The following is a 15,815-nucleotide window of genomic DNA, read 5'->3' on the forward strand; positions in this document are numbered from 1 at the left end:
GCCGCGCTATGACGTAATCGGCCTTCGAATCCGGTCTTCTAAGGATGCGTCCTAGGTTTTCGAACAGAGCCAAACTTAACCCCCAAGACTGATGCCAGGTTTTGCAAGATACTTTCTTCAAGCTATGCTAAAGCAGAAAGTCTGCATATTTCATGAAGACTATATTTTTCCTGCAGGACAATGGTCCATTGAAAGCTATTGTCTCACTGTTGGATTTGAAGATTTTTTTACATCTCTGCAAAAACGGAGAAAAGTGTTCTTGTTCACGGGATGGCAAGAAAAGGAAAAAAGTTTGCTTTGCCTCCGAAATATCAATACTTCAAGAAGCTTAGCCACTTATCTTAAAGAAAAAAACTAACATCTACTTTGCTTATTATATAGCAACACGATGGCAGAGGAGGCCTTTTTAAGCGTGATGAAGAGAAGAGTTTTATACGACTCAGGAATATCTTTGACACGTTCATATTTTTTGACCCGCTCTGCCAGCCGGCCCTCAAACTATCCATCACATCATTGTACAGGTTTCCTGATCTGAAATAAGGGTGGGATTAACTACCCAAAAACAAGTTTAAAAATAATGTTTTCCTACATTACAACTCCTATCCAAATCCTAACCACTCCCATAACTGTTCTCAGGTACGTAAGCAAGGAAAAAAGGCTCTGCCTGTCGAGAATAAGCCCCAAGACATGGCTGTTTGCTCATGGAATAACAAGACCAAGTGCCTCATCGTTTGTACAATCCCTTTCTTTTACATAACTTTGAAAATGCGATTGTTAGCCCAAATGCAAAGGTTCCAATCAATCCCAAATATACATACCTGGCACAAGCAACCCTGTGCATCATGAAAACTCCACAGCTCCATTAAAACATGATGGTGTTAAAACTATGCTCTAGTTTAACATATTTTCAGGCAAAACTTGTTTTAGTTCTTGAGGTTTATTAAATGAACCATTCCAAATAATAGTCGGTATTGACCCAAAATCCCTCTGCTAAAAAGCTGAATATTAGGACAAGTTTAATTTGATCAGCACCAACATCAAAGACCCAGATCTGACAGAAATGCTGCAGAGGAGTGTAGACGTATAATCTAATCCCAATCCGATAGATTTGGAGAACTTTTGTTAGGCTTAGTTTGGAACGATATCAAGCAAAGCTTTTATGAAAGAGAACTGAGCAGGGATTAGGCTTCATTTCTTAATTGACTGCATTTTTTATTCTTTTTTCTATTTTTCTTTGATGGGATGTGTAGGTTTCAGTTGAATATTTAATTTGCCACCAAAGCAGCAGGTGTAGGTTTTCCTGGTCCCCTTATTTCCAACAGTCTTGTTTCTAGTTAATGTATATAATCTTAATCAAGCTCTATGATTGAAATCTAAAGACAAATTTTTTTTTTTTATTTCTTTTTTATGTAATCTGCTTCCTGCCTGCCCTTTTAATCGTCTTTAGAGTTTCACTCCCGTCTGCTATTAATCTGCTCCCTTGCTGGTCTCTGTTGGTGGTATGATCTTTATATTTTGAAGAATTGCAGAAAACAAAAACTCTTTTCAATCGAATTTCTTGATCTTTTTAGCTGAGAAAGTCCAAAACAAAACAGCCTCAGGCATTTTAGTGTATTCAGGTTTTTTCATGTATATTCCATGAGCTCTTTAATGGAGCAGAGATTTTCGGTGTATGACAGGAGAGCAAGTGATTGATGCGGACCTTCCTAATGCAGTTCAAACAAGGCCAGTTGTTCTCCATGCCATCTGTGCATCTTTTAAGGAGGGTGTGCATGTTACTGTGCGACCCCTTTCATCAAACCTGCATTTGGGGCTTGTCAGAATCCACTTAACCACTCAGACATGAATGGTTAAGCTCCTCCACTGATCCTCTTTTTCCCCTCCAGGGGATCCTGTCAGTCTTGGCCTTCGGTGCCTGGGAATGGAAGTAAAACCTTAGTGTCCTATATCACTGCCGTCATGTCAACCTGCCGACTGGTTGTGTGATTCAGGTGTCAGCTTTTCTTAAGCTCCACTGTTACAGAAAATAGGCAATACATGATTAAAAAAATAAATAAAAATAAAGCATGTCTCTGCTGAAGGTTTAATCTTCTCTCGTTTCTCAAGTCTTTTGCCTCCAGCAGGTCTTTTTATTCAGGATTTTGTTTTTATTCCATGAACTCTAACCATCTTCCCTGTTGAAGAAAAGGGTCCCCACAGCATGGTGTTTACCACCTCTGTGTTACCATGGGGATGGTGCGTTCACTGGCATGTTCACTGTAAGCTTTCTTCCAGTTTGCATGCAGGCAAACATGTAGTTTCAATCATCTAAGGAGAGCAGCTTCTTCCATGGCATTTCTGTGTTCATGTTTTTTTTTTGCAAACTGCAAATGGATCCCCATATCTTACCTTTTCATAATAGCCAGATTTCTGTAAAAGTTTAAAAAACAAATCTACCTCTCCAGGAAGCTTTCTCAATTCAAATGTCTGGATCCGCAGTGAGTTTGAGTCTTTATAGAGACAGGGCCTTGTATCGTTTGGAAACATGCAAATGGAGACCGATGAATGGGTCGTTTGGTTCCATTGTTAGCCTGTAATATCTGAAACCTGTCTATGTTTGTGAAGGTCGTTCGTTAAAGGGGGGGGATTGTCTCCTGTAATACCTGAAACCTGTCTGATTGTTAAGGGTCGGTCGTTAAGGAGGTATTGTTCACCAGCTGGAGCGGGGAGGTACTTTGCTCCTCTGTGATGGGGTGGGGGTGTTGGTGATATTTGGAAGGGATCATATCTATACGGTGGCCCTGAAGTGTAAACTGCAACTTCAAATCTAAAAACGCAACTACATTAAGGAAATCGCAACTATGTAGTTTTGTTTTTCTTAATGTAGTTGCGCTTTTAGATTGGTAGTTGCAGTTTGCACTTCAGGGCCACCGTATATCTATGACTGAATTGTAAGTTTTTGGAAGCTGGAATCTGACTCCACTACCTCTGTTTAACATAGATGGCTTCCTTCATGCCCCGCTAAAACTCACGGCGGATCCAGACATTTGAGTTGAGAAAGCTTCCTGGAGGGGAAGCGAAACGTCTTCAAACCTTGAAAACCAAGTCCAGTGGATTTGTTTTTTAAACTTTTATGGAATGACTATTACCTGGATGACTGAGAATCTTCATCAGCAATATCCAGATTTGTGGATTTGCATGATGCATAGTAGATTTATAGACACAGAAATTGGGGCAGCAGCCTCAGACTCCTCTGTCATTACAAACATGAGTTTAGCTTTGTGCTTGTAATATGAAAAAGGTTAAAGGACATGTTTATAATGCAGTGTAGATGTATATATGTGACGTGAAGTGACTTATATCGATAATAACGTCATATAGGCATGAAGCCAATTCCAAAAACGATGACTCTTATGGTTTTTATATTAGTGATCTTGATTTTTAGAACTTAATCCAAGTTGTTTTTTGTTGTATATTCATAAACCTGTTCAACAACACAATATATTGTACGCGTGCATAACTTTGTATCAATGAGGCTTTCACTCACCCAGAGTTATTATTAGTTTGGGTTTAAAGGAAGACAGACGGGTGGCTCCTGATCTCTTGAGTGCAGAGCGGTCTCCTCTGGGATCAAAGCTCTTAAGTTGGCACAGAAAGAGTAGGGAGACTTGACCATGACCAAAAAACCCCAGAAATGGCTGACAGAGAGATGGCATCCATCTCCAGCCCCTCCTGTGCACGGAGGTGACGAGCAGCCCTCTGCTGTGTAGCCAGGCGGAAAACTGACCTTTCTGGCAGGAGCCGCCTCGGCCCTTTGGCACTGCGCATTGAACCTAGCCCTGCACCATCTCCTTTATCCGTCTCCAGCTCAGCGTGATCTTCAGCCTCCTGCTGCAGTTCCACCTCCTGGTTCCGACCTCCTCCTGCTGCTCCTTGCCCTGGAGTCTCCGTATGCTCGCTAAAGAGGAATAATTTAAATAACTGGGATAGAGCTGATGGCTACACCTTCCCATTTAATCTTTGACTCTCACTGGAGGCACACAAGGCCGCCACCCTGATCCATAATGTATAATTCAAGTGACTGCAAAGGTGCTTTTTATTTTTTATATCTGAAGAGCATCTCCAGCTGTTCACCAGGAGAAAAATCATACAGCTGTTCTGTCACTAAGGATTCACTTTCACCTCAGTCTTTAACCTCACAATCATCCCCTCCTTCCCTCATGCCTCTGCACTCTGTAACCTGGGATGAGGCATGTAGGCAACTGTTTGCCGCCACCTACTGGTGCGTTTTATTTCATACTGATGAATACAGGTCAGTGCTCAGCATCCAGACTGCTGGCCTGTTTCTTTGACACTGTATCTTTTATTAATGTTTCTTTCTTCTGAGCGAACTAAGATGGGGGGGGGGGGGTATGCTTTAGCAGGAAGAAAATTTTACATTAATACTTTTCTTTAAATCAAAGTAAATATTGTTAAAAAATGTGAACGTCTGATATTTTTCTCACAAAACACAACCAGTTCCAGTTAAAAATGAATTGTATATTTAAAAAAAGTAGATACCTCCTCTAATCGATGCACTCACTGAGCTTTCTTAAATTGTCAAAATATCATTTGGTGCAACTGTTCAGCCCAGACTGTTTTCTAAATGTTAATAAAATTACTTCAAATTTATTCTTATGTTTTTTCTGCCATTATTTCGTGTGATTTGCATTCATGTAATTTCTAACTATTTCTATCTTCATTATAATATTAATGGGGGGGATTTCTCATTAAATATCATGTGGGTCAAAAAATCCTCACAATCCTGTAATGCAATCATTGCAGAGTGATTTTAATAAATATATTTTCTAAACTGGACATATTTGTGATTTTATATTAAACTGATTATTTCTTTGAATTACTGCTGCTTTATTTTTGGCCCTATTTGGATTTTTTTCTCTTTTTTTTGACAGTGATTAATTTCCCCTACTATTTCTTTGGTTCTGTTAAATTTCTTCACACAGTTAAATAAATTATACAATTAAAAATAATATTCTACATTTATTGTTTATTTACTCTTTAATAACCCTACATATACTTCACCAGATGTCGGTGATTTAAAATTAATTTACAGTATTTTCTTTTCCTATATCTCAGGAATCAGAATACAGTATGTATTTTATCTGGTTTTAGGACTAAGAAAATTTAATTGGGCCTTAAAAAAGAATTGATGGTGGATTACTCTACCCAATAATAGATTGCTTAAGGATACATTCATGTTTAACTAAGAATAAGCTGTTCTTTCCTCTCCTACTGTCTATTGATAAATTTGTTATGTTTTTGGAGTAATCAAATGTTTTCCCATGACAACAAGGGGGGAAACTCGCCTTCAATAATTACCTAGAAGCCAATATCACTGCACGTCGTTCTTTAAAAGGTTAAAAGGCTTTTCTAGGTTTTTCAGAGCCTCTTACCATGAAAAACATCATTAACTAAGAGAAACTTTCACGCACACAGTTTATATGTGAATATTACGCAGGATATTAATGCTGAAGAAGGGGAGAGAGAGAAATTTTGGGTTTTTTTGTGACATGTTGATTCTTTTAAGGGTTCAAAGCATTTTCTTTCTAATGTTATGAAAGAACGGCTGTTGGATCTGGACCAAACACAAAGCTGGAACAACATCAGTTAGATTGATCCAAATATCTAACATCTGCATTTTCACATTTTTCTTATTGAGGATGATAGTGGGGAGAGATTATCTTTCAGACCGGTCTCCTCCGTCTATCAGCTGATCACAAACCTCTCTTTTCTTGGGTTAAATGTAGAATTGAAGTTCTTGTCATAATGCATTTAAATCTCATGTTTAACAGATCATTAAAGCTTTGCTGGAAACCTTAAGATAACAGCAGTAATGTTAATATCACTGCCGAAATAATTGTTATAATAATCAACTAGTTTAGTAATTGATTAATTGTTAACTGCAGTATATAGACTGTAAAACATGTCATTAGCTGACAGAGCAACCTTCTTTGAACAGTAATTATATCAAAATTGTAAAATAATTGGAAACATTTTGCATTTAAGAGAGCTTAATATTCTAATCAACTACAGCAGAATCATACTTTTGTGTCCTCAGTCGGTTAAAAGGTGTGACCAAAATGATCAATGCAGTGGCTGTAAAAAATGTAAAGTTGGTAAATGCAACAGTCAGTAAAAACCTATCAACAGGTGTCCAGATTTGTAAATTAAGTTAATTTTACTTACCTAGATTTAAGATTTGTATTTTTTTCTTGTTGTACAAACATACATGCTTGTTACATCAGATATTTCTTGCTACAGAAAACGGGTTTAGAAGTTATGAATACAATTTAAAACATGGTGGTAAAAAAAAAAAAAGTACGTATCACAAGTTTGCTGGTACACTCCCTACCAGTTTCCTGCAGTTATGCACCTAAATGTTATTTGGCAGCGGCCATTAAACAAGGAAAAGAAGGAGAAGGTGAAAATGGAACCATCGATCATACATTCATCTATTCTCAAATTTGATTTTTAATGTATAGGAGCAGAATAATGTTCAATCCGGGGTTCTGTTTCCTCGTTTTCCTTCTATTTAAAGGTGGTTGGAGAATAACTTTAATTTGCCTCACCACCGACAACTGTTAAAGGAGCACCGTTTTTTTTTTTTTGTCATTGGGCCTTTGATTTTACGTTATTACATCATGTTCTACTCACCCATATGGGATCTATAACAGGAGCTGTACCTGCATGAACTCCGGAGAGAGTGATTCTTAATAAAATGAAGAACAAATATCTAAACTGGTGAGCATCCTTTTCAGAAGACTTTTAGACTTGTCTTCAAAGATTTTTCCAGATCTGGTTGAAGACAGATGCTACAGTTGATCCCTCCTGTCCACACCTAACAACACCTACAACCAGTTGATAAACGACACAATAAGAGTTTGAACAACAATTGATTTTCCTTTGGGTTCGATAAAGTATTTGTATTGTGTAACTCGTACTCATAAATTCTAAACTTCTATTCTCACTACTGTTGGGACAAGATACATTTTTCTTTCCAAGTTAGTTTCATTGTTTATAAGTGATTAATTTAAATCATTTCACACCTTAAATGAAAACCATATATTAACAAACTAAAAAGCCTTTTGAATACAAAAGCCTGTTTGTTGAATTTAAACATATGAGCACAGCAACAAAAATTTGTTTTTAATCCATGATTTTTTCAGGTTATTCATCCAACAGATTGATTAAAAATTATAATAATTTAGCTTTTTTTTTTTTTTTTTTTTTTAGAAACCCTCATATTATATAAAACTTCTTTGAAAAACTACTTTGCAAAATGCTCTTTTTTTTATCATATACAACATTTCAAATTTTCTGAAAGGTGCGTTAAAGGTTAATTCACCTATAGAAGAATTGCGCTATAACTTATTTTCGAATAGCACAATTCTTTCCATTGAAATATGGTAAAAAAATAATAAAAACTTTATAGCAAAAGGCATACAATATCGCCTTTAACAGTTGAACTTAAGCTGTAAAAGGAAAAAAAAGTTGCTTTTCTAAAACTGAAGACAGCTATGGAAGTAGAGCTATGCACAAAGCTTTGCTTTTCAAAGCTTAACAATTGCATCACAATGTGCAACATTTAGTGCCTTTAAGACATGCATACCATGAAAGCTTTAAGCCTGTTACTAACACAAACAATCCATGCCTCACCCTCTTTACCAAGCAGTTAGCTTAATCAGACGTGGCCTAACTAATGTTGGCTCTGCAGCCTGTCATCTGGTCCGGTGGTGGCTGGCTGCAGCCTGGAAGCTGACATTAGCATCTATGCTTGCTGCATCATGAGTCCCGTTTCATTCCTTCCTGACTGCCAGTTACAGTAAACTGAGTAGATATAACTCCCTAAGCTACATGCAGGCTGAGATTGTAACAGACAAAGTCACCTTCATGAAGTAACACCTGGGCAGCTACGTTTGTCTAGGGCTGAAACAATTCATTGGATTAATCAATTATTGAAGTACTCGTTAACTAATTTAATAATCAATTTATCGTTAACTAGAGTATAGAGACTTTAAAACATGCCTGTAATGGAGAAACACAATTAGAGCAGTAATTATATTAAGATTGTAAAAACTATATGTAAATTTTGCATTTAAGACAAAAAAATACATTATTCTGTCAATATGCTCTATCCAGAACGCCTCAAGTGGAAAAGTTTGAGTTTTACCTGGTTTATATCATAAAGTTCTTTAAAAAAAAAAAAAAAAAACTTTGTCTATCCAATTAATAATCGGTTAATTGAAAAAATTATTAACGGATTAATTGATTAGAAAAATAATCGTTAGTTGCAGCCTTAGTTTGGTCTCCCACTGAAAGGTTCTGAGTGTCTGCTGTGACTAGCAGTCATCCAGCCCTTCACAGAACCATAGCTACGGCGTAATGCACTAAATGTTTAAGCTTGAATACCGCTAGTGGGACAAATGGATGTGTGAAGAAGAAAAAATTAATACAAAGGTTCCTGCATGGGACTTTAATATGTATTTTTAAAAAATGCATTATTTTAATGCGTTAAAGTCTGCGTAATTGATTAAAATTAAAGTCCCTGTTCTGATTCTCAGAGGATCCATTGTAACATGTAGCCTAGCTACGTGGTACGAACAGGGAACCAATACAGATCATAAATTTATTTAAGTAAGTTATTGACTTATTTACAAATTCAGACATGTACCCCTGTTTTTATTAACGCCGTAGGTGAAGAAAGTCTTTTTGCAACGGTTTAACCATACTGCAGTGATGTCACTACCAGCTAACGGTCTGTCATGCAACTCAAAGACTCCAAATCCATTTACAGTTGTCTTAGGGAAGCATGTCACTTCACAGTAAGAACATTTCATACATTTCATGCTTTAGTTGAGAATAAAAGGGTTGCAAAAACAAAAAAATTCATATGGCTCAAAAACAAGCTGTTGCCCCAGCTTTTCAAAAAGATAATCATACAGGATTAGTGTTCATTTTAATTTTTTTAAGTGGTCCATAGATGGAAACGACTCGTATCGCAGGAAACTCATAGGAATGATAAAGTTTGAGCTAAAAATAAAATAAAATAAAAGATGCCTTTGGTTACCTCCATGGTTCCGTCGTTCAGCATCAATTTGATAAGACGTATCTTCCATAATTGTTAGGTTGCGGTTTCCATTGTAGTAAAGTGTTTCAAACTGTTTCACCTGAAAGCAACTTTTTGATTTTAAGAGAAATCTTTTATCTTTTTTAGGAATTAGTCCCACTTTACCTGCAAATATTGTATTAAATAAAAACATTTGTTCCGTATCTAACAAACAGTTGCCGTCTCAAAAACCTGGGCTTTGTTGTTTGTTTTATTTTATTTGGTTTTTGAAGAAATCTCACTTTTTTGTTTTAGTCTAGAGAATTTCTTTTACACAATATGTAACAGAATAAAATTCAGACCTGTTGACATATTTCCTGCCTGGTTGAACATTGAATCAAACCGTGAAACTGATTCCACTGCAGGCATTAATGTGCAGTTATACTTTCATACACTTAGAGCTGGTAGTTTATTTGAGGAGCAGTTCTGTGAGTCAGCCGGTTCCCCCGTGGGCCGCAGCTGGAGCGGGTCGAGGGCTCCACCCAGCTGCAACCAGCGTCATATGTGGTCGCAAATTCCCCAGCCTCCCCACAGCCAGACTGTTTAATTTATGCGCATTGAGCTCCCTTCTCCTCCCCTCCTTTGGCTGCAGGATGTATTGTCCTCCGCTCTCCAAACTGAGTTAAGTTTTCAAGCAGAGCCTTTCACTTAACAGACCTGGGGGAGGACTAAAGAGCCACTGCTGGATAGCTGTTGTTGGCAGCCAGATGTCTGTCTGTGGTAAGTTTTAATGTTTGCTCTGGAATGTGGTCCCAGTTTGATCTGGAGATTCATTGAGGAAATCAGATTTTTTTAAAACAGCGGCTTGCAGATAAAGATGGTGTTTTGTGCTTTTTTTGACCTTTACATGTTGAAATGTGTCTCTCCAGTCTGTAATATGGAATAATTAACTCTCTTCAGCTCAGCTTCCAGGTGAAGGGACTCCATAATCTGCTACATTACAGTAACTCTTTGAATCAACTTTGTCAAAGAAGGAGGTCAAGCCTGTATCTGTCCGTAAACTGTTTTTAAGGTCATCTTCTAGCCGTTCTTTTAAAACTGAGCCCAGGAACAAAGTCTTTAACATGCTGAAGTAAATGATTTGCTGAGACTTTGGCCTGGTTCCTCAAGACGGGTCAGATGAGCTGTAAAAACACTCACACCCTGGCCCCCCAGGGCACGGGGATCTTTTGTTTCTCTGTGATGCTGCGAAATGTGACACCACACTCTCCTTTTCAAGCCCCTGGAGCTGAAGTGTCATGCTTCAGCTTTGGCTCAAACACCGGCCATTAGCAGAAAGACGTGAAAATAAAGATGCAGACTGGAAGACAGAGTCAAAGCTTGAGTTTAATCCTTGTTTGTTTTCTGTGTGCACATCCAATTGTAATGGGGATCTGCATTTACAAACCATGTCGGATAGTCACTGAGGCTGCTGCGGTATCATGTGGCTGTGGTACAAGGGGTTGCTTATGTGAATCGGTGGCAGCTGGAGGCAGAAGAGTGGCTGCAGCCAGGCACAGCTTCTTACTCTCCTCTAGTCTTATTTATTGGCTGGTTTTGAAAAGCTGACAGGATTTTCAGCCTATTTTATACCCGGGTTCATGCTGTATACTGTAATGAATAGGCCTCTATTTCTGGACAGTTGGACCCAGTCACAGATTGTCATGACACGAGGCGAGGGAGCCAAGAGTCTCGCTTTTCACTGCAGACGACTGTTCTCTGCAGGAACATTTGCATAACGTCAGGGTATGGGAGATGCATAATGATGATGATGATGATCTGTGCAGCGGTTTATGAGTGTAGTAGCTGCTTATTACACCCAGCATGTGTTTGTGTGCATGTGGTGCAGAAATGGCCTCCTTGGTTTTCTTCTTAAAAGTCTCCAATTTGACTCTTTTCTGGAGATTTTTATGTTTTATTGAGATGGTTTAGTTGGTTGGTTAAGATCTGAAGATTCTGGAACTTAATTAAATTCATCAAAACAAGCAACTTCCATTATTCAGACTAAAAACTCAAACACTGAACTGCTCTTTTGATGCACATTTTTTTTTCATTTAGCAAAAACTATTTCCAAAGAAGCTAAATTGAAGTAACAGATATATGTAACGACTTGGTGGAAACCATAACAATAAAATGAGACATATTGGTATACAGAATATTAACAATACATACATATCAATTGGAGAAAAGTTATATAAAGAAGGGCTCCATAAAAGGGAAAAACTTAAGATTTCAGAATTCAGAAATGCAGAGATTAAACTTTTTTGTGGTAATTTTCTGCAAACGAACAATTAGACAAAGGGTTCCAGAGAAGCATGTCTTTAAATTTGACAGAAAGCTTTTGTAACAGTGGTAGATTGACAATCTTGGCTTATCTTGTTGATTAATTAGGTTTACTTTCATTAAAACATTGATGGTTGGGAAAGAAGCTTAGATGCAAACATGAGGATAATCTTGTATTCTCTTTCTTCCAGGTGCCAATGTCTCACTATGAACTAAATATGCGTACCTCATTTTATCGTTACCTATTTTATGGTCAATTACCCAAAAGTTCCTTCTCTCTTTCCCTAGATGTTTAGTGGTTTATTCCCTCTTAGTATTCATTCACTCCTTTTCTCTGTTTTTCCATCCTTCTCTATTCTGTTTGTTTCCCTTGTTTACTTCCTTGCATCTTTCCAGCTTCCTTCTGTCTTTCTGCTATTCTGATCTTTCCTGAGTTTCTTCCTTTCTTCTTCTGTTTTCCCTATTTTTTCCCTCTCTACTTTACTTTATTTTTTTTCCTGTTTTTCCTTCTTATGGAGGAATTTCCTTCTTTATGCTGACCTCACAGCCTTTGCTCTTCTTTCTAACTTTCTCCCTTCCTTCATGATGTCCTTCCCTCTTCCTTTCCTTTTTTCTTCCGGTTCGTCTTTCCTACCATCAATCCTTTGGATGGACCTTTTTTCAGGCTCCATCTTTAAAGCCCATTGCTGTTTGTTTTTATTCTTTATTTTCATGGTGAACTTTTTTTATTTACGTTTAGACATTTGCTCTCTGTTGAATTGCGGACCTATAGTGGTGGAAGTTTTTGTGGCCCCCTATATTCCTTAGGGTTAAGTTGTGCAGAATTTTTGCTCCTAGAGGGTTTGTCATGATAAATTAACAGAGAGATTATATATCTGACGAAAAAACAGAGGCTGGCGTGCCTCCTGGATACAATCTTTGGGGTTGGTCTCTGCCTCAATGACATGCATATGTGCGAATGAGCTTCATTTAGCGGGTGGCGAGGTATTGACGATGAAGGAAGATGCTCAAAGAAGAGCCGCTGCTTCTCCACATTAAAAGGAGTCAGTTGGGATTTCAGGCGTTAATTGGTTGCAGTTTACTGGCCAATCGCTGTCTTTCAAAAGACAGAGAATCCGGTTCTGATTTTAGTATCAGTATTCCAATCTTGCTTTATTGAAAAGGGCGCTGAAAGAGGCTGATTTTAGACCTTTAGAGGGGTAAATAAGATTGATTTTACATCAAAGTAACATCTGATCAAAGATCTCTCAAAATGGAGGGAATTGGACAGCCGATCAATCGGTGCACCCCTTCCCTACCCACTTCCCACTTGGAGAAGACCCAGAAGGAACAATAACTTTAGATTGTGTCTGAGAACATCTTGGACTCCTAGATGTCGTTGGGAAGAGGGATATCCAAGGTTCCCTCCTGGATTCATTCAAAGTAAATATGTATTCAATAAAAGGGGTTTATTTCAATAATACCTCTTCGATCAGCTGTTCTCCTGCTACATAACCTTAGCACTACACTTGGATGTCATAATATTTATTGTCTAATATCTCAGCTGCTCTCTGCATAGTTTTACCGCTCAACGACGGCAGCCTGAGTACAGCAAGACAGAAAGGAGGTGAAGGTGGAAAAAAAAATGGAGAATCTGGGTTTGTTCAAAATAAATAGGATGTCCTGATTCTGTGTTTCGTGGCGCGTTCATAAACATTATTTTCTTTCTTTAAAAAAGTTAGTCTCAAATTCTGTTTGCACATTTCACTGAGGATGTAAGCAACATCAGTTTGAAGATGGTTAATTTGTTTATTTTAATCAGACTGTTAATGCTGAGGATTTAAAAACATGTTAATTGGTATTAATCGTTGTCAATTTCTGGAGTCGGATCAAATCAGGTCAGATGGAAAAGAATATTAAAATGATCAAAAACTGGAGATGGTAGTTCAGCCATTTTTTTACTTGCTTAAAGTATTATTTTTGGGCAGTTTTTATAGCATGAAACGGTAAATATAGTTTGATTTGAATTATGATTTCTGATTCCTAAACAGATGATTAAAATCATGCAGTCAGTTTCTCCATAACTGTAGTTGCACAACTGAAGGAAGCTGAACTAAAGTAGCATCCATGAGTGGTGTTTGTACCAAACCGACTGCCTGCACTACTCCATGGCCTCTTAAGTCTGTTCCCATTGACTTGGAGAGCGAAGTGAGCATCGAAGCTGCGTCACTCCGAGCCTCTCTTGCCCCTGCAGGGTCACGTCTGAGGAGGGAAGGGATCAGTGAGCAGGAAGATGACAGGCCGGTGAAGACGCAGCTTGAAGCCCCTGGGGATTTCTGCTCTCCTGGTGCTTATCTCCCCTGCTTCCTGCTTGTTTGTGTCGTTCCTGACAGAGCAAAAGTTGCAAACAATGGCTTATCATGACAGTTGCCGCTGCTGAGACGGTGTCCCCTGCTGCTCTGCGTCTACACAGCGGTTTGTTCCTTTGTATCCTGGTGGCTTTTCTTTTACGACGTCTGCTTCTGTATCTCTTGCAGGATGGCTCTGTGGGGAACCTTGATGACCTGGCTCAAGAGTACTCGCAGTACTACGGCACCTCACTCAGCGACGTGTGCGAACGGATGGAGGAGCTACGGAAACGCAAATTAATACAGGAAATGGAGATGGTGAGGAATATTCAAGCATTTCTATAGGATGTTTTACTGCAGTGCAGAGAAAATAAGCTTGAGTTTGCTAGAAATCTGTTGGTCAGGCAGTAGAGAAGATTAAATGTCCATCTCTGTGTAAATATACTCCCTAAAACAGAGGTGTGCAGCTTATTGTAAACAGCAGAAACCTCAATAACATGTTCTGTCTGTCCAGGGTAGTATTTTCACCTATAAACTCAAAGAGCTGTATTTAGTCTCCTCTCATATAATTTAGAAATGTTTCCCTCCGGTGGATTTGAAATGACTAACCCTTATAAAAATAAATTCAGTTTCTAAATCTTGGCTTTAGCAGGAATCCTTCAAAACGCTGCAACACTTCAGTTTGCAAAAGTGCTCCAAATATAAACGATATTAGGGGAGTTTTAAGCTAAACCTGTAGAGGTGGAATTTATGTTCTATTTAAAGTGTTTATTTGTTCATTTAAATCATGCTTTCATAAAATAATTTTTATGAAAACCTTGTAAAGCTTTCAGGAAGAACATTTCCTGCTTTGTGCATCTGAAGAATAAAGGTTGATTTAAGATCGACTCATCCATGTTCCATGTCATCTACATCGATCATTTTGATGCAGAAGATTCGCCGAGCAACGTTAAATGTTGAGTTTTAAGTTAAATTCTAATAACATGAGTGTCTCTGATCGTTAATGCGGTGAGAATAGCAGCTCAAGTTGTTTTCTAGAGGAGGAAATTGTTAGCAGTTTCTATTTAGGTATAGTTTAGAAGTTAATTAGAATATTTCACATTTAATCGAACATAGAAAGTCAAACACATGACGAGCATCCACTGACTCATTTACAGCAGATATTTATTCACACAGCACATCCAAATAGGTTAGGCTATAGATTCTAGGCTAGCTGACAGTTGTGTAATCATACTGAAATAAAGGATGTGTGACTAAAGTGGTGAGGAAGGGACATGGAGGAAGATCTGATCAGTCACCGTCAAATTTAAAAATGTACCGTAACAAAAGCACCGTCTGGGTTACAGAAGCACATGACTTTCCCTAAACATTTTCTCCAACTTTATAAATGTACATTATTATACTTTAAGGTTTAGTTACACATATAGAACTATATATTCATGAGAAAGGCTCCAATAACTGTTAAACATTTGTTTTTATTACCTGTATTATTATGGAACAACCACTTCCGTCATGAATTAATAGGGACCAGTGGCGGCTGGTGGAGTTTTTTTTTGTATTTTTTGTTGCCAACAACAAAAAATATTATAAAAGCACAATGTAAAAACAAAACATAACATCAACAACAGGACTACTTTTTTAAATCTTGCCCTTCTGAGGCTTTGTGAAGGAAAATCTGTGTTTTACATGGGAACAAATATTGTTTTTTAAACCTAAGGAGATAATGTACCAGTTTAATAATGGAGAAGCTATTAGTCACCTTTACCTTTTACAATATATTACCGTACAAAACTATTTTCTGAGAATGTGTTTATTTAAGAGCAACTATGCAAATGAACAAACATCTAGAAAAATTATAATTAATAATATATTATTATCCCAGATTGTTCATGCTTCTTTTTCATTTCTAAAAAGTGCTTTAAATCAGTCCTAGGTGTCTTCATCCATGCTGGGTCAGATCCTGATGTTTGAAAAAGGAGGCAGACAGTCAAGGCAGCAGAATAAAGCATTAGCCTCGCTGCATGCAGTTAGCCAAGCCTTGTAACTAAGGCCCCATCCACACGAAGTCAAACCCTGGCCTA

The 15,815-nt window shown here is 37.8% G+C and overlaps 1 protein-coding gene across 3 annotated transcripts in view; it reads left to right on the forward strand.

Annotated features, from left to right (window-relative positions):
* LOC107091597 (SAM and SH3 domain-containing protein 1-like) overlaps positions 1-15,815 on the forward strand; it is a 97,243-nt gene that overhangs the window by 60,058 nt on the left and 21,370 nt on the right. For all 3 annotated transcript variants that reach the window (XM_015385607.1, XM_015385604.1, XM_015385605.1), the window contains one exon: positions 13,924-14,052. In XM_015385607.1, the coding sequence (XP_015241093.1) occupies positions 13,924-14,052 (129 nt within the window). The remainder of the gene's footprint in view (positions 1-13,923; positions 14,053-15,815) is intronic.

This window comes from Cyprinodon variegatus, unplaced genomic scaffold (genome assembly GCF_000732505.1).
Source record: "Cyprinodon variegatus isolate N-32 unplaced genomic scaffold, C_variegatus-1.0 Scaffold344, whole genome shotgun sequence".
Classification (NCBI taxonomy): Eukaryota; Metazoa; Chordata; class Actinopteri; order Cyprinodontiformes; family Cyprinodontidae; genus Cyprinodon; species Cyprinodon variegatus.